The 23,550-nt window shown below is 37.3% G+C and overlaps 1 protein-coding gene across 3 annotated transcripts in view; it reads right to left on the bottom strand.

The window, feature by feature from the left end:
• Positions 1 to 23,550, bottom strand: part of B3GNTL1 (UDP-GlcNAc:betaGal beta-1,3-N-acetylglucosaminyltransferase like 1) — a 124,182-nt gene that overhangs the window by 11,412 nt on the left and 89,220 nt on the right. For all 3 annotated transcript variants that reach the window (XM_082774795.1, XM_082774794.1, XM_082774793.1), the window contains 2 exons: positions 18,717 to 18,841; positions 8,421 to 8,556 (listed from right to left, as the gene is read on the bottom strand). In XM_082774795.1, coding sequence (XP_082630921.1) covers positions 8,421 to 8,556; positions 18,717 to 18,841 — 261 coding nt within the window. The remainder of the gene's footprint in view (positions 1 to 8,420; positions 8,557 to 18,716; positions 18,842 to 23,550) is intronic.

Here is a 23,550-nt window from a genome sequence, read left to right as displayed (position 1 = left end):
AAAACAGGCACCACAAGAAATAAAGAAAGGAACATTAAGGAAATATTAAATTTTCACTTTGGGGCTATATGAGTAACTGAAGAAACGAAAGGGAATTCAGGGAAGGACCAGAAGTTCAGAGACATTGTACAAGGTCTCTGACTGATGCAGGCTGGGTTAGGCAGTAATAATCACAAACAACTCCTTCATGCACAAAGACAAAGAACTGAGATCTTTCTTATTTCTTTTTTTCCCCCTGTGCTTGGATCAATTAATACACTTCACATTCCTCATTCTGTTTTCCCTGACCACCATTACAGTTTATTGTAGTCGAAACATCAGATGGTATGGACTGTAGATGAGCAAGAACTGAGCATAATAAACTACATTCCAAGATTTCCTCTTCATGTCTTTTTTATATATACAAATATACACACATCTACATGTATAGAGATACTTAGGTATATGAAGGCCAGCAGGCGGAAAACCTGGTATAAAGAGGGTTACTTAGCTGGTTTGTTAGTTACACCTCTCAGTCCGTTAACCACCTTGACAATCCTCTAGTACTCTGCCAAACTCAGGTCCGCCAGTAATGTCTTACTGTCCTAGAAGCTGTCTGAACAAAATAATTCTGAACAAAACTTAGCAGTTCTAAAAGGATGTGCTTTCAGTGACAACTGAGCAAAGTTCAGGGTATAAATACTGTCTGATGATAATCTTCCAATAACTGAGCCTGTATTTTCAGCTGCTTACACACCTATAGGTCATTTAAAAAAGGAAAACAACTTTTGATAGAAGGTAAAGTGAAATGCTACCTACACTTTAATGTTAGCAACAGAATTCAGCTGTAAGATCTGTGCTGGGAAGTATCGCGCTCCACACCTTCAGGATGTTACTATACATTTAACATGAAACCTTCACTGGTAGGCAGATTTCTTCTTAGCATGAATGGTGCTAGAGAACCAAAACCAGATATTAATTGCAGTATTAATCTCATGCTGTGCCATCAGTCTACATGTGTAGAAAATTACGCACTCTGTCTTGGCATGCCAAGCACCCAGCCCCACACAATCCACCATACGAAACTCCTGCTGACAGCAACCGAGTGGAAAAAAGGCTCAGACAGGTAAGTCTGTGACAAACATCTCTTGGAAGACAGGGCTGACTCAAATCTTTTTTGGAGTTACTGCTAAGATATCTCCGCATATAATTTTCAATGGAACCAGCCAGCTTAAATCTGATATCTACAGTACTATAAAAACAGGTCAGACTTGAATGGGCAATTTTTCTGCCAGACTACACCATGTGGGTGGCCAAAATGCAAGACGACTTTTTTTCTGCCACACACTATTTATTTTCCAATTAAGGAAAATCTATGTCTGGAGATAAATACAGGACTTGCACATGGTTGTTTATCCAATAAGGAAAACTCAAGGCATCAGGCTTATACGAGCTATTTACGTTGAATTATTAGGCTTAGCCCAGAGTTGCCTATTTATTTTCTAGCATTACTGGGCTCCTATCTTGCATCTTTTATGAAGACCATCTATCCATACATGAGCTACTGTCTTGTAGGGAGGAAACTATGAATTAGAAAGCTATAAAGCAGTCTCAAGCTGTTTTCTTTTTCCTCCTCCTAGCAAAACAGCTCTTTTGCAATGCAGCTGACAATGTGACACCACTGAAGCTTGCCGAATCCTCAGATCACACTTCAGTTTTAAGGAAATACTCATGTTTACATACTTTTGCTTTAAACATCACTTTAATGACAATCTGTACAATTCCAAAACAACAACAAAAAAGCCTAGTATTTCTCAGCTGAAAACTGGAAGACAGTGCTATCTATGTTATACACAAGCTACATAATTACTGTAAGTAATTTTTATAAATATGGATCTCAACATACATTAACGATGGAGTAAGGGAAAAGGAGAAATAGTTTTCTCCCTCATAAGAGAAAGTTTATATGGCCCAAAAGATACGATATTTACTCAAATCCCTGCCACGGGAAGACACAGTTGAGGAAGATAAAAGCCCGTCTCTGGCTGGTTCTTTTTAATAAACACAGCAGCTGTGTGCAGGGACACACAGGCTTGGACTATCAGACCTCCCCATGGTAAAGGGAGATTAGTGGGCAGGACATTAATCCTACTCCAAATGTACAACCTAACAAGTCTTGATGATCCTTAAGGGTCCCTTCCAACTCAGGATATTCTATGATTCTATGATTCTAAGAGTGGGCTTAGAGTGTGACTGTAATTAGCTAGCTGTTTGAGCTGTGTTACTATCATACAAGATTTAATTGTTTCACACTTGGTTTGTTTACTGCCCTGTCGTCTACTGAAGGAATGTTTCCTTAAAATTCCCACTGCATTCAGATTTTTTTAATGGAAAAACTGAAAGATTTTAATCAGCCTAATAACGTCCTCTTATGATAAATGATCTTCATAGGATTTTACTCCCACATCTTATTTTTTACCTGTGATACGCCTTTAAGTCTATACTGATCATTTACAGAGAGCAAGGAAACCTAATCACAGCAAATTCTGCAGACATGTCACAGCTGTAGGTGGCAGGGTACGAGAGGCAAGTTTTACAAGGGAGAGTGAGCAGATGCTCACTTAGTAGACCATGTTAGAAACACTGGACAACTCTCTTGATACATGGTCATTTGCACATAGTATCTTCTCCTTCCTGACTGCATCAGATTGTCTCATAAAATTTATCTATAAAGAAGACAGTCTGAAAGCTCTCTAGCAAATCTTATCTGAGCAGATCTTCCCTACTGCACTCTCTTCATGTCTCCTACTGCTCACTCAGTCTTTCTTGCATTTTAAACTTCTAATGACCCTCCCAATTCTACTATTTATAATTCTTTCATTCATACTTGTGTAAAGCCTCGGAAGTGCATTAATATACATTTCTGCAACAGTTAAATCAATTTTGGCCATTCATGTCAAAACAAAGTACTGGAAAGCATTATAATGTAAGTTTAAATAGATACAACTAATGACAAACAGAACAAGGGACACGCAGAGCCTGGAACATCTTCAGTATGCCACAAGGGGAACCACAAAGCTAGCAAGCAGCTCTCAGACACTGAGTGATTTTTAGTATCAGGGGGCTGATATGCACCGAAGCTGTGTATCTCTTTAAATTACAAGCATGCATTTCATGAATCAATTTAAAAACACTACACCATCAAAAATAGTGTTATCTTCTGTCTTTACACATGTACCTACCAAAGTTACTGAAGAGAATATTCATGCCGGACTCCAACATGCAAAATTAGCCTCCAAGTATGTACAAAATTTCCCTTACTATAGACAACATACAACTGCCTTTAGACAGTTGCGTGGGAACTACTTGCAAGTCTCTAATTTCTCTGGGACAGATAACTTAGTAATAGCATCAGGTTTTTACGTATGCATGCCTCACAATCCACACTGACAAAAGAGGAAGTCCAAAAAATGCACCTTCAAGCATGGAAGCAGCAGAAAGATTTCCCTGCCATATTTCAGCATGAGGAATTCTCTGTAGTCCAAAATGACAATCAAGGCTGCATTTTAGGGTGCCTTATATCTAGACTAAACTGAGACTTTTAAATTTCATTTCTCCCCTTTTCTTCTGAGAGCTCTCTAAACTGGCTTTTACACTGTCAATCTATTTTTTGCTCCACAGTAAAGGTGAGTGTGATATTCTTCCCTTGATTTGTTTCTTTGCTTTTGTATGTTCCCACTTCCGTCCCTCATACTGCCATTCATATTCTTCAGTCAAAATGTTACCCAACTTAAACATTTAGTGTTTTGTGGGTTAGCATCAAGTACGTGGCTTAGTGGTGTTGCTCTGGATAAACTAGAAAAAGGTAAAGAGAAACTAACATGCAACAATACAGATGGTTTTAAATGGTTAATGAGCTAGGAAAAAGGGCGAACAAAACACTTTCTTGAAGCTTTCAAGTTTGCCACTGGCACATGGGGTTGTCATAGAGAAACTTCATGGGCTGGATGTGTACTAGTACTGTTTCCATGCCACTAATTAGCTGATGCTTATTTTGCCCTTTTCCCCTCCTTTTCTGTTAGCTACTTGAGCACTATTTTCAGCTATCGGAAATGACACAAAATGTTAATGCTGAAGTTCTCCTTTTAGCTAAAGTTTGATGGAGAATAAAAGAGCAGACAAGACAGCTCAGAAACCCTTCAGGCATATGTAGCATCCCAAAAACATTTGGTTTCCATCTTCAGCTGCAAATTATAGACAAGACGGATGTGTTTTAAACAAAAAAAGGTCTGTTCGACTTCAGTCTTGCAGAAATGCTAATACTGAACCACTGTCAACTGTGTGAATCAAGAAGGGGACAGCCAGGAAACAGAATTTCCCTAAGAATACTGAGATCCTGGTAATTAATTCATAAAAAAACCGCTAGTAGTTGAGTAATTTTTTTTCCCTGTTTTAGTGTTTAGCAAAAATACTGAGTGCTGGATATTAGCCTGAACTCTTCGGAGACAAAGCACTATTTTACTATTCACCATACAGATGTCTAAAGGAAGAGACAGAATACAACTTAGGTGTCCTTTTCTTTTCTGACATAGTCATAATTCAAATTCAGACTGTTTTCCAAACAGACTGAAGTAATAATTTGTTAGTGAGTATGAACAAACAAAGACTGCTGCTTCCCAGAATTACCAAAATTTTGTTTTCTTAGAAACAATGTTGTCCAGCATGCAACATGTTCATATTTTTCAAACAGCCCACAAAAACCCAGTCAGAATAAGAAATATAATTGCTTTGTTTACGGGAATGTAAAAATACTAGAAATGTATGCTCTCTTTGTTTTATTTTTTTAGGAATATGTGTCCCACACTTTACATAGGTACTTACTGACAATTTAGGAAAAAATCCTACATTCCCAGTGAAATCAGTCTTGTGATCTTCTAATGAGATCCTGAATCTCAGTAAAAGGATGTAGTAACAGTGAAACAGAGCAAAAGTGAAATTTTCAAGAGTCTAAACTGGCTTAAAGTATAAAACCAACTGAAATGAAATAGGACACCTTGTCATGTCACTACACTCCCTGACAAAGAGGCCTTCCCCAGCCTCCTTGTAGCCCCCTTTAGGTACTAGAAGGCTACTATAAGGTCTCCCTAGAACCTTTAACCCCAGCTTTCTCAGCTTTTCTTCACAGGAGAGGTGTTCCAGCCCTCTGAGCATCCTCATGGCCTTCCTCTGGCCCTGCTCCAGCAGGTCCCTGTCCTTGTGCTGGGGGCCCCAGAGCTGAATGCAGGGCTCCAGATGAGGTCTCAGAAGGGTGGAGTAGAGGGGGAAAATCACCTCCCTCCACCTGCTGGCTAGGTTTTGGAACTCTTTCATTCTCATAATTAACAGAGTATCTGAAAGATTAAATCTTGTTTTTAAATCTTTTAAGATTTAAATCTTTAAAGGTTGTGACAGGGCAAGTATGTCATTGTTTTTTTTAGGGCTGGAAAGGATGAAGCAACAACTATTTACCAGCTTTACTCATACAGGATTTTAAACTTGGCAAGAGTTGAGGATTAGTCCCAAAACACCTGAAGGATTTTTGAGAAAAAGCATAACATGGAGTTTAACTAACCTCTTTCTACTGATATTAATTTAAAATAAAAACTTCTATGAATGAATTACCTGCTGCAAATTTATGAATTTATCTCCTGAAACTGCAGCAGCATAATTCTTTGATTAGCATTTGAAGAAGTGAGATATTGGAATGTCTTTATACAGTCTTCTGCCAGTGACTTACTATGAAACCTCAGGGTATCATTTAAGCTTTACTTCTGTCTGAGGTGTGTAGGCTTGGGATCTTGCTTTCATAGAAGTTAGGAAGTTACAATGCCGATATTGTAAGGAGCCTGAACAACAACATAAAACAAATTAAAAGTGTTTTCATCACTACAGACAACACTCATTCCATCAGAAGTTAGCTATCCAAAGGACAGAACCCTAATCTCCTTGAGGATGATTTGAGTCACTTTCTGAAGCTATTTATCTTTGTTGATTGTCAAGAAAGCCTTTGAATACTTCAGAAAACATGCCAGACTTACTGCATAGAGTTTAATTACTCTATACAAGGGTCAGGCCATGACTACATTTAAGCGGCAGTTTTTTGCAGTACATTGACAAAATGAGTCATATTTGGCATGTGTAACTGCAACTGGCACGTAAGCTTGCTAAACGCGTCTGGTGTAATATCCAGTAATTAATGAGTTAATGTTCAATGCAATATTACAATATCAAACTAAAGCATTCTGGAGTATGTGTAATTATAACCTTGACAGAAGCAAAATAGTATCATGGCCTGCAACATTGCCAAAGCAAACGTTATCTAAAGGTCAGCTGGAAAGAATGTCAAATTCATTTAATTAGAACCACACCGTCAGTTCTTGCAAACTGGGGAATTAAGGTTGTTCCTCACTAAAGGAGAGGTAAGTTTGGTTCTTCAGGAGTTAAACAGCACCAAAAAACCACAATCATTTTTCTCTTGCCCTTTTAATCATCTCTCTATCTTCAAATTATTGTTGTGTTTGCTGAACAGGATGTGAGGTCCTAAATGAGTCATCTACTAAAGTAGGTGGCAAAAGTAACCCAAAGCTAGAGAGTTGTTCTATCTTAATGTCAATCTCTGTTTTGGCTTGGCACAAAAAAACAATACGTAAGACAGTGAGACACTGCTACAAAAACAATCTAGTCTGTTTTCTCTTTAACATCTCATAAATCACTACTTGCGCAGCATTAGCAGATAGGCTACCATCTCCTCCCATAGAATTTATTTCCCAATTATTATAATTTAATAGAAAAGTGCAACGGTTGTTAGTAAATCAGAAGAGTTCACAAAGTGCTCTGCAAGCTAATAGCAAAATAGAATGTTTTGATAAACACACCACCACCACCCCCTGTCATGTACACACTGCACTGCATGACCGAGATAACTCAAAACATTTTATGGACAGTTCTGTTCTGTTTGAATAAAGTAACTGATTGGAGACACATACCATTTCATCTTACTTCCTACAGTTCATCATAAAACAGCTCGGATTGGAAGGGACCTTAAAGATCACCCAGTTCCAACCCCCTGCCATGGGCAGGGATGCCACCCACTAGTTCAGGGCCTCATCTAACCTGGTTCTGAGCACCTCCAGGAATGGGGCATCCACAGCTTCTCTGGGCAACCTGCTCCAGTGTCTCACCACCCTCCTAACCTCTCATCTAAACCTCCCTTCTCCTAGTTTAAAACCATTCCCCCTCATCCTGTCATTATCTGACTGAGCAAAGAGTCACTCTCCATGTTTTTAAAAGCCCCCTTTAGGTACTGAAAAGAACTTAAGTACAGTTCACCCACTCCCACATGATGGCAATGAAAAAAGGATGGCACTGGAATATCAAGCTGGAAATTCACGTTCAATTACTGTGTTGCATGTTTCCTGTGCAAGTGTTTCCCATTTTTATTCAGTAATTTCAACTATGGGTATACAAATTTCCTCTATTTTCTTTTTACATGTGTGTGGTCTGTCTGCAAGCATATAAATCAAGTTTTTATATATATATATTTGTCATTCTGTCTTCCCATCCATATTTTTAAGAAAGGAAAACACATTTGGTAATAAAATGAATGTTCTGTGGCTCTTTATAAGAAACAGCCATTTGACATTAGCCCTAATGCCTTTATCTAACAAAAAAGCTATTGCACAAAAGAAATAGCTATAAAAATTAAGGTATAAACTCTCAGACAAACCTCTCCTGAGAAAGATCCCCCATCACCAACTCTAAGTGACCTCCACATTTTCAATTGATTGTAAACTGGATTACTCATGTACAACAGTCTACTCGCCTGTTCCCCCCACACCCCACCCCTATTTTTAAACAATCAAGCTTTTCAAAAGTGAGTTAAGTTCTAATGCTCATCATAATACAAACCAGATTGCTCAGCATCTGACAGAGACCTATGCCGTATCCACTCAGGAACCGGGCCAGTATAATACATGTATGAATAATCTTAGACAAAGTAGTCTAGTATTATACCATCCAAATAAATAGTTACTCAATTCACCTGGGGTACTTGGCTACTGCAACAGTTAATTACACAAGAGCAGCCATAAGCAGTGCTATAGAGTGTCTAAGCTATTACTGCACTTAGTCACCAGCAAGCAGGAACAAGAGCGCTTACACAGCACTACACAGACACCATCCACTCTGGATAATGTCGTACAGCATTTTAAAAGAATAAATCTGTTGAGAGTATTGTGTATGTTTTGGTTTTTGTTTTGTTTTTTTTCTGATTTATATTTATCATCATCTAGTACTTTGGATTTGTAATATTTTATGACAATGTCAATACATTTTGTTGGAAGAAGCAAGGAGGCACATGACGGAGAAGAAAACAATTTTGTACAGATTTTACCTACCCTTACCTTTTTCCGATTAGCTGGTGACAAGCTTCTGTAGAGCTTCTTGCCTTGCTTGCCAGCATTCCAAATGGTGAAAGATGTCCAGGAGCTCAGGACTCTGTCTTCAAGAAACCTGACTCGGTGATTCCAGATGGTTTCCCTAAAGAATTAGAAAAAGGGTTGGGTTAGACTCTTTAAAACTCTTCCCGTATACACACATACATACTCACACACACACAAACTTGACCAAAACGATTCACATGACACAAAAATAATACCAAAAACATTATACTAGCACTTTCCCAGGGAAACTTCTAACTGTTGTCAGAAAAAAATAAATTCAGTGCAAGTTCTTAAACAAAAATCATCACAATAGATCTGAAGTCATAGCTAAACCACTGTTATTTTCAAGAATCTTAATAGAAAATTACAAGATGAAAAACTGTGGCTATGGTAATCAAATTTAATACCAACAATTTCGACTGCCCATCAATACAGTGTTTGCCCATAACCCATCAGCGCATGAACTTCTCTATAACTTGCAGTGCATACAGGGCAAGCCACCTCCTAAACCCAAGATGAACTCTTCATGTTCCACCTGCCCATACATTCATTCTCATTTGTTGCTGCAAAGTTCACATCTCACAAAGTCAGTACTCCAGTACCCAAATATACATCCCAATACTTCAAGGAAAGTCCATTTACATTGTGGCATTCAGGCCAAGTCTCCAAAAAGTCAGTTTTTCAAAGCCCAGGCAGACACTGGAACAACAACAAATAATTACGGAACTGCGAAGTCGCTCACAGCACTGAAACTATCAGCTGTAACACACAGTTCAACTCTTGTGTGTGCACACACTAGACCAAATACGAGTGATTTCATTTTGAAATCTCCGAAGTATTATTCAGCACCGATATGAATAACTGACTCTTCTGGAGATCACCTTTATAAGAAACAAAAAGCAGTGGATTTTTTTTTTTTTAATTTCTTCTTTAAAGTGCTATGTCTCATGAAATGCCTTAAAATATGCTTTAGAAAAGAGCAAGCTGGCACACATCTGTGTCCAATTACACCGTTACATCTTCATATTTGTAATAAGTTCCACAATATAACTTAAGCCAAGTGGCTGAGGTAAACAACAGTGAGACTAATGCCAACTGATGAACCACATGGCATTGCAACCAGTAACAAGGGAACACGTAACATCCTTAAATAAAAGACTGGCTGGGATCTTTAACAGGTTCAAGATACATTCTCGACAAAAGAAGACAACTTGAAGGGAAGCATTTCATCCCAACTAATTGAATTGAGACAGTTTGACAACTATAACTTCTTTTTTTTCTTTCGTGTACACGTCCTGTCGCTTTCAAACCTGTCTATATTTAAAAACATATCCCCACCATATAACGTAATATTTAAGGCTACAAAATTTACATTTGTTTAAAGAAAGCCACCTGCTGTTAAGAACTTCTGTTTAATGTTCAGGGTTCACAAAATATTCATTAACTAAGAACTTATCTGATATTTAATAAACAGCACTCTAGATACATTGATTTCCTTTATGGCTTGACAGATAAATCTCTCTAATCTACATCTCTTGAACAAGACATATTGAGTTGAAAATTTCTTCTGTACAACATTCTGAAAGCCATCTTAATCTCCTGTCCCTTATGAAAACATTTCTTCAGATAGGTTTTTCCACTTACTTTATCAAGGCAGAACACAGTACACTTTATAACAATTGTTAAGAGTTGTTCTACAAATTGTAATGCATCCTGTGGAAAATGTACACGGTTTAAAAAAATCAATCCTGCTAGATTATGCTTTTTATGAATGGTTTTTCTTTGAGATTAATTAAAGCATTAAGAGAAAAATGCTAGCAATTTTCCTGTGAGACCCCTGCCTATGGTTTTATTTGCCTTGGGATGCAAATATTTTTCCTACCAATATACCTTCTTCACAATTTAACTTTGAGCCCCACAGTCTTCCAACAATATTAAGTTTGTATAGAATTTACACATCAAAATTCTCCACAAATATGTTATTTTGTCTGCTTTAAATAGGGCTTCTGATTCGTGGGTCAGCACAGGTTATCACAGGGCACCTACAGTAAACTGTAACCCCAGCTGTCTGCCTGACTAGGGGTATCTCTGTTCTCCACAAGCACCTCATCACATGGAAAACCAAACTCCGCTCAGATTTCCTTGCTACTAAGGATTTAAACTGTCCAAGTGTGCAAGGAGTGTGGAAGAGGAGCTGCACAGCTCTGCAGTCATTCTTACCAGTGGATCAGACTGCTCCCTTAGCTGCAGTCCTGATTATCCTTAATCCTGTGTGCATTACACTTATTTTGGTTCTCTTACAAACCTGTGCATACATTGGTATGATCACTAGAGATGTATGATGATCTGGCATTATAGTAACGTCTGACTTTTATGAAACATTTTCAATTTTATTCCTTTTGGTAATGGATTATCAAATTCCCAAAAGCCTGTAATAGATATGAATTTATTGTTCCAAATTATTCCTATGAAGTATACATCTGAGGTATAAAATTTGAGGTTATTGAGGTTACTAGGTAGCCTAGTTTGTTCCCAGAAGTTGGTTAGCAAACTCTTCTAATATTTTAACAACAGGTATTTTGTGTTTTCATTTGTGTCATTCCTGCACAGCCTGAGTTATGGTTTGAAAAACATCAAACCCCCGTAACACTGAGACATACAGACTCTTTCTGGGATTCTGAGTTAGCTCCGGAGAGCCCACTTCACCTCAGCATGAGATTTTTGAGCACAGCCAAATCCTTACATGGCTGCTTAGCACTTAATCACTAGTTGTGGTGTGATAACTTGGAAAGAACATCACACACAAATAGATGAACCCAAGAAGAATTACCTACTCCATATAAATTTTCCACACTGTTTTGAAGACTATGGCTGTGCATGAGCACTTCCACTAATGGAACAAAAAAAAAAAAAATAATGTGTTTGATTGCAAATCTCTTCTAATGCAACCACAAGCTGCATTCCTGCAGCAAAACTTTAGCTGCTGCTGGCATCCTCTGACACTTGCCTTTTTCCATGTTCATTAGAGCACGCTATATTCCCAGAAGGAAAATTCAAGGAAAGAAATATGAAGGTCAAGTTATTTTTCCACGATCACATTACTGAAAATTCTAGAGCTTCTGCTAGCTTCTAAAAAGATTATTGCTTACGTGGAAATGTTTTAATACTGAAACGTGCCTTCAGAAGAAGAGCACTATTATATTCAAGAGCACTATTATATTCAGAATCTGTCCTGTCGACTTGAGTGACAGTCAAGTTTCTTTCCCTCCTGAGCTTAGCAAAGTCAAGAAAGTTGAGGAAAAAATAGGCCACCTTACAAGGCATAAAAAGGACTATCAAGTAACTTTCAGTTGTGGGCTGCCAAACCTTCTAAAGACAGGCTAGCTGCAGAGAAGCTAGACAGGGCAACAGAGAGCTCAGACAGCCACCAGCAACAGAGCAAGGTCAGGAAGAACCCAGCAAGACTCAACCTACATTGTGTGGCTACAAGCTAGGAAAAATAAATGAAATTAGGTCAATTAAAATATTGAATTAAATAGTTGTTACCGCCCGAGAGATGACTAATGACTGCATTGACTGCATTTTCAAAGGCTCTACAGTCTGCAAGGTTGCTGCGAAGAAGCCTACAGTTAGATGTTTCTGTGCATTGACTCTCACCAGCCTATCGCATTCCAGCTAAAAAGCAAGAACATTCATGATGAAAATACACCAAGGTATTTTTTTAAATATCAAAAACTGGACAAACTTATTTTTAGGGTTTAAAGATCTCACGGATTAGAAATAAGTCATTCTCTGATGTGATACTCACACATCAACTATTTTACTATCTTGGAAGCAAAATAGAATATATACAACTGAATAAAATAATAAAAAAAATATAAAGCAACCTATATATTAAATACCAGTTTAGTTTAATATACAGAAAACTGTATTGTACCCTTTAGTTTTCAACGCAGAAACAGCAGAGTTCCCCAAAAAAGTCTCCAGAACAGGGAACCTGAGATCCAAAGCAATCTGTATCCAGGCACACAGAAAATATTACTGTTTCTCATGCAGATGTCCCAGCACATTCAGAATTGGTTGCTTCCAGACAATGAATTTGCTTTCTATGTGATGGGTGCCTCTATTCCAGAGGTTCCTACAGAGGTAAAATGCAAGCAGTCCACATCTCGCTGTTGGTGAGCACCTACACATTTCAGCCTGAAGCCGACTTGCTGACCCCATCGTATATATGAATGTTACACTGAGTTATTGCAAGTGTGGGGTGTAAAAAACCAAGGAAAATGTACTTGGAAATAAAAAGGTATGAAACTCATTAAACTCAAAATAAACTGGATCTCCATTTGAATACAAGAATATTGTTAGACAGCTTCATTTAATTGCAAAAAAACGGATTTCTTACATGAGTATTTTGGGTTGTGTAAATGAAGCCAACATATACAGCAATTGTGAACTTTTCTAGCGCCATTTATGAGACATTCTTCTGAAGATGCATCATTGAAGAATGTCTACTATAATCCTAAACAGAAAATGCTCACCAAAAAAAAAAAAAAAAAAAAAAAAAAAAAATCTCATCCCCATATTCTCTGTGCCCTTTTAATGAAAATGTTAAGGTATATCAAATGCTTTGTGGTCTTGAGTTACAACCTTGAAATTCTTTAAAACAGTGCACGCCCAGATGGTCACACAGATACGGAATTGAGGCATTTGTATTTGAGCTTTAATTGCAGTGACAACTACAGACTTAATCTTTGTGAAAACTTGCTCTGCCTGAACAGTATAGCTCACATGTTGAAGCAAAAGGTAACTTACGGAGTGTCAAAAGAGAGAGTTTCAGTTATCCCCTTTAGGTTTCTGGTTTACCCAGTTTGCCATATTTTTGGATGCTTCCAGAACAGATAACTGGGATTCCTGCCTCAAGGGGTAAGGGAATGCCATTTTCCCATCATTTCAGAGGCAGTGCAGGTGCAGCAGACGGGAACTGTAGCAACGTGCAAAGGATGATTAAAGAAAATGCCTCAAACAATCTAGAAGTTGTACAAACCACTTCTCAGAGATGATTCTCACAGCTTTCAGATTTTGCATTATTACATATTCATAGCCAACAGCAAAAACTAGAAGGTATTATTATTCTGCACCATCCCAAAACAAGGCTGCTTTTTCCTACCATGTCAGAAAGCATTAAAGGTAATACTTTGCCTTTAGTATCATTTCCTAGCCAGTATTCAGTTAACTATGATTTTCCTCAGCCAGAAGGTGTGACACAAACTTTTCTGATTACAGAAGTGGGTACCCATATCCTAATACTCTTCCTTGACCCAAATGCTTGAAGTATTTAATTACTTAATTTATTTATTTAATTAATTATTATTTTTATTATTTTTTTCCTTCACAAAAGAAAGGTTAGAAGTATACATTTTTCAAATTTGGAAAGCCATTCTTGAGTCTTCACATTTGCCATGGCCCCTCAACTCTCCTCAGTTATGCAGTCTGGAAGGAAGAAGAGGAGCCAAAATTCTGCAGGAGCAAACTGCGGGTATTCATGCCGTGGGTGAGAATGACTACGAAGTATGCTCCTCAGTCCCAAGCAGTTATTACCATACCATCCACCCAAGTAATGTAACAATGGAGCTCTGTTAAAATGTGTGCTGACCTACTGACTGAATACAGGAGTCAAGAAACATCTGCTCTATTCCTATTTTGAAATGAAAGATAATGTGACAATAAAAGCTATATGATTTAATGTCTGAGCTCTGTTAAACCTCGCCATAATGCTCGACTCCCTCTCCCTCCTTCCCCCCAGTGAGGTTACATAAGTGAATCAGCAGAACAAAGACAGATGTACAAGTACTTGTGAAATATAAAATACAAACCCAATATCCTAAGCAGTACTGAAATTTTAGGCATTGATTATCATCCACGGTGATACTATAAATCAGACTTTTACTACATACATTGCTCCCACATGCTACTCAGGTAATGTTAGATAGGAAGAACTATTCAAGTGACCAGCCTCTTCCAACACTTTCCTATTCATGGCGGGATAATATGGTTTTATACTATAGGTGAATCTCACCTGATAGATAATCCAGAGGTGGAAGAACAAAGAACTTTCCAATCACAGGGAGAGCTGAAAGAACAGATTCTTTATAGCTAGCTTTTTTCAGCTAGCTTCGCATGCGAAATTCACGGTTCTTATAATCCACAAGAAATTCAGAAATGAATCTCATTTGAACCTTGACCATACTGATGAATAAACTGATTTTTTTTGTCGTTGTTCTGTTGAACTTCATGTGAACTTATTAATTGCTGGACTATATCGTCCCACTGAGTTATTACATTTACACTGTTAATAGGTTCTATTAATGTCTGAGTTCATCTTCAGGTCGTGGGTCATTAACTGAGGCATGGTTTGCATTGTGGCCTATTTTTCATGAAAGGCTTATTAAGAAAGACGGAGACTATCAATGTTAATGCCATTTGCTTTTCAAGAATCTAATGAGGTCATTAGTTTCTATGTTTAATTGAAGTGCCAAATGCAGACATAGATGATAAAAATGCAGTTGACCTCATCTTTACTGCAGTTGTACAGGAATATGTTATGCTATTCCTCACTCCTGCCTATTTTGGGATGCATATGTTTTTGCAGGAAATGAAGCAGGCATTCCTATGCTCATCGGTGATACAAGACCCATGCCTCCGAGTACCTCTAAAACAACCAAATGTGTGTCTCATACTAAATGCCTGTTCTCTTTCGCTTAAATGACACTGGAAGCTTCTTGTGCCTGAAACCAGATGGTTTTAATAGATTACGTAATTTGGGGTATTTCTGCAGAACGAGCTTTTACAATATTATACTCATTCTGAATACACAGCATATGAAATTACTGTAAATCATTTAAGCATGCTTCATAGTTTCTGCACAAAAGAGAATCTCTTCAATCTCAGTGGGAATGTACAAACCTTATTTTCTGCATATATTTAATTTCTGTTGACCAAGTTTGTAAATTGCTACAAAGATTGCTACCTGCCCCAACTGTACGTCTTCATGAGAAACACCACCTAAAGACAAGTACAGTATTTTATTGCTCCTCTTCCACCACACTGATTTTTATCTTGCAGTGAGGTGCATTGCCTTATATACAGTTTTCTCCCTTTTTACAAGATGAAAATTATGATTTTTTTTATGTTTTTATTACACAACAAACTCTCTTAGTACGGTACTTCTCGCTATTAACAGCATCTCTGATATTCTATCAGATCGGTGTAATGCAGCAATGTAGCACAAAGTACACACACCCCTAGGATATGAGCCACAATGTGAAATAAACTGATTTAGATCCAAGAGATACAATATGTGGGATTTTTTGTTGTAATTCCTGGCTGAAGTGAAGTTTCTCAAAAGCTGTATAGCTCTTCACATTTAGTAAGCATCCATCATAGACTTTAGACAAAATTGCAATGAGAAAGTTTATATTTCTGTATGTACTTAATGAAATCTAAATATAGACTGTACTTCATTCAGATTCTGTCACACACCCACAACATTTAATATTTCAGTCTGATGCCTCCAGGGTAGGGGAGAATGCAAATAAGTTTTTGTTTCCTGCTTCACAGATACTTTCACCTCTAGATATTTGTTCCAGAAGGACACTAATCATAGAAAATGACCTAAAAATCATTAGTGTTTACAATTATGCTGACTAAATAAAGAAATTTTGCTTGCCAAATAGTTTGATATACGCTTTAGCAAGTCTGAAAACGCAGGATCAGGCATTTGTCCCTTGAACAGTAATGAAAGACACTTGTATAAACTGAAATCAGTCCACAATAGGCTGCAAGTGACTGCAGCCTTTGCTGAAAGACTGAATTATGCACGTTTTTATAAACAAGTCCTATTAACCACCTCCAAACTATTTAATTTTTTTTTTTAAGACCGAAACTAGACATAAACTGTTATAAGTATCAGCTTTCCCATACGCATCATTTTGCTGTCAGACAAGATATTAATCTGGTTCTTGGTTTACTACTCCCAAATAATCCAGGTCTAGTCTAACTCTGAAAATGCAAAGGCAACAGGCCAATGACAAAAGGCAAAATGTCACAGAAAACTTCTCAAACAAAACACAGAAAAATACTTAAAAAAAAAAAAAAAAAAAAAAAAAAAAAGACTTTAGAAAAGGTAGAACATGCATTAAATAAGTTGAGGTGAAAAAAAGGCAGATTAGGAAAGCCCCAATTTAAATGATAAACTTTTGTGTTGAGTCCCACAACAACAATGCACACTGAAGTCTTCATGAAGTCTTCAGACACAAACACTGGCCAGCCCTTTACAACTGAGGCAATAAACAGGGGAACGTGCCAATAAGGAGAGATATTACACAACTTCATATTTGAAAGTTCACACAAAATATTATTAACGATATGACCAAGAAAAAGCCAACAGGAAGAATGGCTCGCCTCACTTCTTAGAATGAGACAAGAAAGGCGCCAATTTGGACCTGCAAGCTGCACATCTGAAACAGTTTACAGTATTTCCACATTCTCACAGTGTGTTGTAATTCAGGGTGCTTGTGCCACACAAACTTGTAGAACTGAATAAGCAACAGCTTGCAGTAAATTCAGACCAAACTCATTTCCAAGAATAAGATGTTTTCCCACAGACACAAGCAACAGTCTTCCAAGAGACCTAGCATCCCATGATGCATGGCTGAAGAGTTTGTAACCAACTGCCAGAACGATCACACACAAAAAAAAAAACAAAAAATGACCCAATTTATATTTAAATACTAATAAAAAGGAAAACAACATATCTCACCTTCATTTACAAAATTCAAAAAGTGTCTTCTATTTGCTTGGAATGACTGTTTCAGAGCTGAATGATTTTTACACATATGTACATATAAAGATCTACAGTGACACTGACCATGATATGATACATACACTACTGTACCAAAGTATTTACAATAATACAACAGAGTGATATGTAACTAAAACACATACAAAAATATGTTTAATTTTACTAGACAAAGCCATACACAGCACTGGCTGAAGAGTGTGTCTATGTCATTGATTGGTAAGAAAACAGTTTACTTAATTACTGCTGTGTTTTTGTTGTGGGACCCCCAAAGGGTAGTAAAACTCACAGAACCTTTTATTAATGTCAATATATAAGAGGAGGAAATATTTAGTTTTGTTTTTGTTATAACTTTGGCTCAGCTTGCAGTACTTCTGCTCAGGAAGAGCACCTTTGATAAATAAATCAAGCATGTAGAAGAATCAGCATCAACAGTTTAACATCATCAAAGGTACAACAGCAGTGTAATAGCAGCAGACAGCAGCTTACAAGGAAGCATCTGAGATAATTACTCCTACACATCCTCAGAGGTATTTCTCAAACATCATTACCTGATTTAGATGCTTTAGACTTTATAAAATATGAAGGTAATATATGTAACTGCTGCAGATTACCAGATGAAAGGTTTAGTTTTTATTATATTTTGTACAGAAGGTTTCTGTTGGTATTACAATAGGTTCTGGTTACTTCTTAAAACTAACAGTTCTTTTTGAAATCAAGATTTAAAATAAATTTTTCTTAGATAATGATTCATATGGCAAAAAAAATATGAGAAGCAAAACCTCGGATATTAAAAAAATAGTAAAATTTTTACCATGAAGGGACCATTCACCATTGAAATAATTGGAGGTGTTATTCAGGCAGCTTACAAGATCTCATGTGATCAGTTACAGTCTCAGATGAAGGGATGGTAATTGGAAGCTGAGGAAATACTACTGTTGTAATGCAGTCCCCAAAACCCTTGATTGCTCTTACAGTACCTATTGTGAAATTATTTCAAGAACAGCTGCAAAGGCTGAACAATTTCCTGGAATATTTTTCCAATGTTAAAACACCCTCACCATCCACACTAAATCTTTCACGTAGGTACACCAAGTGTTGGGCACCAGTATGGGAATCAGAGATTGCAGTTCATAATTTCAATGCCAGCATTACAGTACGTTCCTCAAAAACAGGTTATGGCAACAAAACAAAAAAAAAAAGAAAACTAACCTTCCATCAACACAGAAAGGATACTAGCAGCATATTGTTATAGTTGCTGCTTTAAAAACAAACAAACAACAACAACAAAAGACAACAACACAACAATAAACCATTAGAGATTACACATCAATCATCCAAAATCATCCAAGATGAAGCTAATTTTTATATTCTACAAAAAAAATAAAAAATCAACTTACTCTAGGACAGAATGAGTTGCAGCCTGTGGATGGTATCGGTACAGCAGAAGGCAATGGTTTACTCGAACAACTTCACCACCCTTTTGGATGTGTTTGTAAAAAAATAACAAATCTTCTGGAACACCCTGGAAGAGAAGCAGTTATTTCAAACCAAGAAGTGACAAGTATTCATACTTATATCAGGGTATATATTTCTGCCAAATGAATGTTTAACAACATTTTATTCAAATTCTTTCTGTGCATCTCCATGAACTTACCTGAACATCTGTAGGAAAGATAAAACTATTAAAAAGGCAAGCAGTGTTGTTTGAAAATGAACTGCAGCTGACCACAAGGACATAGGTGGAAATATAAACATCATCAACATCATCTCCTTTTGAGAGGGAAAAGCTTGATACATGTCAGTCCCGTAAAGAGAGAAATGCACTTGCTTACAGTTCACAAAGCCTGAAGTGCCAAGTAACCAAGTAATTTACTGAAAGGGATCAGTGACTTCAGAGAGTGGAGTTTTTGTTTTCATAGAACTGGTGTTCTTTCTTTGGTTGCCGTACAAATATATATTCTGGTCTCTACTTAGGAAAGGTGAGTCAGGCCCCATTGTGACAGACATGAACTTCCATTGTAAAAAAAAAAAAAAGTTGGAATAAGGCAACATCCAAAAAAGTAACATTTTCTTCCAACATGTTCCCATGCTATGGTCTTCCTAAAGGAATTACAAGCTATAGTGCTGAAACACTACACAGGAAAAAAAAATACCTTCTAGAACTATGGATCTATCAACCTCCAGAAAATACTAGAAATATCGTGATTATATGCAACATTTCCCACCTTAAATCAGAAGATCTTCATGTCAGAGGCAGTGTGTCAGAAAGGCAATCATACGGCACACAGTATTCAGTTACGTTACGCATACCAAAGCACAAAACCACCTTTAAAGCTTCAGCCCTGCTCTGAAAGTGTAGAGGTAGCATCTATTTACATTGTGCAATGGTGCAACTTCTTGAAAAAAATGAAATATGGCTAGAACATCCATTTTTCTGTTTATATACAGATTTTTCTTTCATCTAACCTAGTGTTTAAAGGGTCACAAGGCTTTATCAAAATAAAAAAAGAACAACTGTGCCAACTAAGCGTAGAATCAATAAAAAGCTGAAAGATGATATGACAAAGTTATAACTAAATGTACACATGAGGAGGAAAAATAAATGAAAGATAGAGAAATACATTTGTTCCTTATTCTTACTTGTATTCACATGCGTGAGTAAGGGGGGCATAAACTTCAACTGTAGATATTCTATTTCAATAGAAAAAAATAAAATCCCAAGTTTTTTTAAAAAAAGAGTTGAATATTTTTCCCCCATTACCACATCTTCTGAGTTTCTTCCATAATTAAGAAAAGGAGATTCTCTAAATTAGAGTTCTGGACACAAAATCCCCCTGTGGTTTCTTCTGGCCGTCTAGTTACAACAGCAGTAGGGTTCAGTGTCTGCTTTTCATACCCACCACGCTGAGTGCTCATGTCTGACAAGGTCTGGACTGAGCAGTAATGGGGGGAGGAGAGGAATGAGACAAAAAAGCTTTGAACCCTGGAAAACAAATCCAAAATACTCAGCTGAACATATGTATCTTGGGAGAAAACAGAAGGCAATCAAGCTCTGTACTTCACAGCTCCAGCCATCACTACATAACAGATTGATTTAAGGCGCTGGACTGGACCACACTCCCTGATTCAGAAACGCAATGGATTCTGATCGGCTCGCTTGGTAAGGGCAGCTGACCTGCAAGTTCATCTTCGTAAATACTTGTCTGTCTTCTACCTTGACTTCAGATACAGAAGAAAGCTTTTAGAGAACTTTGTGCAATTAATACTTTACATGAACCTACAGTGAAAGTCCCAAAAGAAACCTGGGGGAGGTTGGAGGAATGGACAGCAACCACAGGCATCAGTACAGAAGAAAAACGCAAACTCAGATTCTTTGCATTTATCTCATAGCCCTTTCTATCTTTTTTCTTATTCTGAACTTTCAAGGAATTCTTGAGAGTTAGCAGCAAAATTTTAAACCTTCTCCAAACCTTTTTCCAGCCATAAAACAGACTGTGCCAGGCAGGGCACAAATGCTGCAGCACATACCAGTTTGCTGCAGCAGTCATATTTTGATTCGGAGATTTCATTACATCACATTCATCACTGCAACTCTTTTTCTTTTGGATATGCATTTACATCATTCAACTTAACCACTAATATTTTAAAAAACGAGAGTTATTGCTGAAGTAAAAGGATCTTTCAAAATGCTGTTTGGTTATGGAGTGCTCTTTTGCTTTAGCTAGCAGAAATACTTTGAAATAAAGTACACTCACCCCTAGGAATGAGCAGGTGCCTTGTATTGCTCAGCAGTGGCCTCTCACATTACAAAGGAGAAGCACTGACATACATTTTTCAGGGGAGGAAAGATGTTGACTGTGTTATAGATCCTGCAGGGATGGGACTTCCTATGGCTCTTGAGTGTGTAAGTTTGGTGCAATACAAGAGTTTCTTCCCAATTGAGACACATTATTGGATCCAGATGGCATTTTAAACACCAGGAATCTTTGTCAAACAATGCAACTTTCAAAGAAAAGGCTGCTTAGTTCTTAAAGGGATATTTTAGTATATTTTTGGAAAATGAATACCCATAGCTAAAAGTATCAATTAACAATCTAGCATTTCAGCAATAGGCTACCACATAAATAGCTTTCAGCATTAATAAATATAATTGAATTGCACAGTTTACATGTTACTGAACTACAAATGGGATTTTCCACATTATAGGCAAAACCCAACCCTTTATGTCCTGCTGCACGAAGGGAAAAACTTATCGGCCTGCTTCACTCAAGCTTGTGCTGATCAGCTGCTGATTACAGCTCCTAGGGAAAAATGCAGCTTGCACCTGCTCGGTTCTAAGCAGTGTGCACCAGCCACATTCAGATAAATAGATTGCTTTAACATGTTGCTATTAAAGAGGTGAAGTTTTTGTGTTTACACAGTTTTTTGGACAGGTATCACTTGACTGTGTTAACACTTGTCTGTATGGATGAGGGGACTGATATTGTACACACAGTGGGATATCAGGCAGACCTTAAGTTGAACTGAAGTAATTCCTTGCTCAGGGACCAAACTAATCATTCCATGATTCTTCTTTTCTTATCTCCTCACAGCTCTTCATTCCGTACTCCTTGCAGATCCCTGCACATGACACTGAATTCCAGCTGTAGTGTCCTCAACAATGCACTCGGCAAGGAGCTGCAAGCCAGCTACCACTACAACAAGCAATTCTAGCTACAAATTTTGCGGCTCCACGTCAGTGGTTGGTATCTTATGCCCAACCTACACGGTTCCTAAAACGAGAACAAGAATCTGGAGGATGAGGACACTGATCAACAATTTCTGGGGGGCTTTTAATGAAAAAGTTGCCCTCTGTGCAATGTTGTTCCTCAGCTCCTGTAACTGAGCTGCTGAGTAAAAACCAAACTACTTATTCTTTCAAAGTACTTAAGCCAACAGCTGTCCAAGAGTATTTCCTCAAAGTCTTGAGCTAAGTCTTGGATTTACAGAACTAACGCATGCAGAAGGGTCGGTAGCACGAAGGTGAACACAAAACACACCCTCTTTTAAACGAAGGATTTTTCCTTAGAAACAAATGCTGTTCTGCCAGGCACTAAAATCTCTTGCTCAGCTTCAGCTGGTGTTCAAAGTGCAGTGCACACAGGAAGAGCTATTAAGAACTAAATAAGAAATTGCAGCTCTTCTCTAATTTAAATTGAAAAATGAAATGACTTCACAACTAAAGCCATTTATCAATAATTATCTATCTTTCAGTATTTTCAGGAACTTCTCATTGAAATTACTAATTTCAAAGAGAAATCCTAATTAATAAAAATATTCCTTACTTTCACTTCTTTCAGGATAGTCACCAAAAGTGTGAAAGCAGACTAACCACAAGCTAACTCCATATTAAATTGCTGTTAATAGCTTCTCTTCAGGATTATCCAAGATATATTTAAGTCTCTCTGCAAATCTGTCATACCCTCTTTTGGTTCCCATCCAAACATGGTTTTAAATCATTTTGCCTTAGTTATAAGACCTGAAGCCTGTAATAATGTTAAATTTGCTTCATTGTTTGGAAAATAATACGTTAGAGGAAACTAAAAAAAAATTCTTTCATCCAATTGTATTGGCACAGAGAAGAGAAGTTCAATTAACAAAGGTGATAGGGATGTCAAATGGAAAGGACGTGGTAAATTCTAAATCGTATTTAATAATAGGCTAGCACAAATGTCATTAGGCATGGAGTATGGGTTAATTTTCAAACAGCTTATAAAGCATAATTTATTATTGGCTCCATCACTTTCATTTGTTTTTAGATCAAATACTGATCTCTGTTCAGCCTTAACTATACCAAGCCAAAAACATTAGTGCCTGTGCTTTATCCAGATTTTTTTTTTTTCCAGAGCATTTTGATAGGTTATTTGACAGACTGACTGTATTTTAATTCATGTTCTGAAAAAACAAATTCCTACTTAGCCTTTTACCCTTCATGCCTTATTGTAACTGCCTGCTTTTCTGGAGGGAATATTGGAGTGCTCTGGCAGAGAAAAATGGAAAAATATATTAGTTACTTCCTTACAAACTGCAAAGTTACCTTAGAGCTTTGCAGCATGTGCTACAACCTCCTTTGCACCAAAGCATACTTTGACACCTCCTCAATTCCTGGTTTTTGTGACCTTTTACCAAAACAGAGCTTCTGAGACTTTGTTCTGAACCACAGTTGCATTCAGAAAGGCCACTGGCTTATAA

This window comes from Aythya marila (genome assembly GCF_965140915.1).
Source record: "Aythya marila genome assembly, chromosome: 18".
In the NCBI taxonomy this organism is placed as follows: domain Eukaryota; kingdom Metazoa; phylum Chordata; class Aves; order Anseriformes; family Anatidae; genus Aythya; species Aythya marila.
Note: the sequence above shows the minus strand (reverse complement) of the source record. Positions and strands in the feature narration are given on the sequence as shown.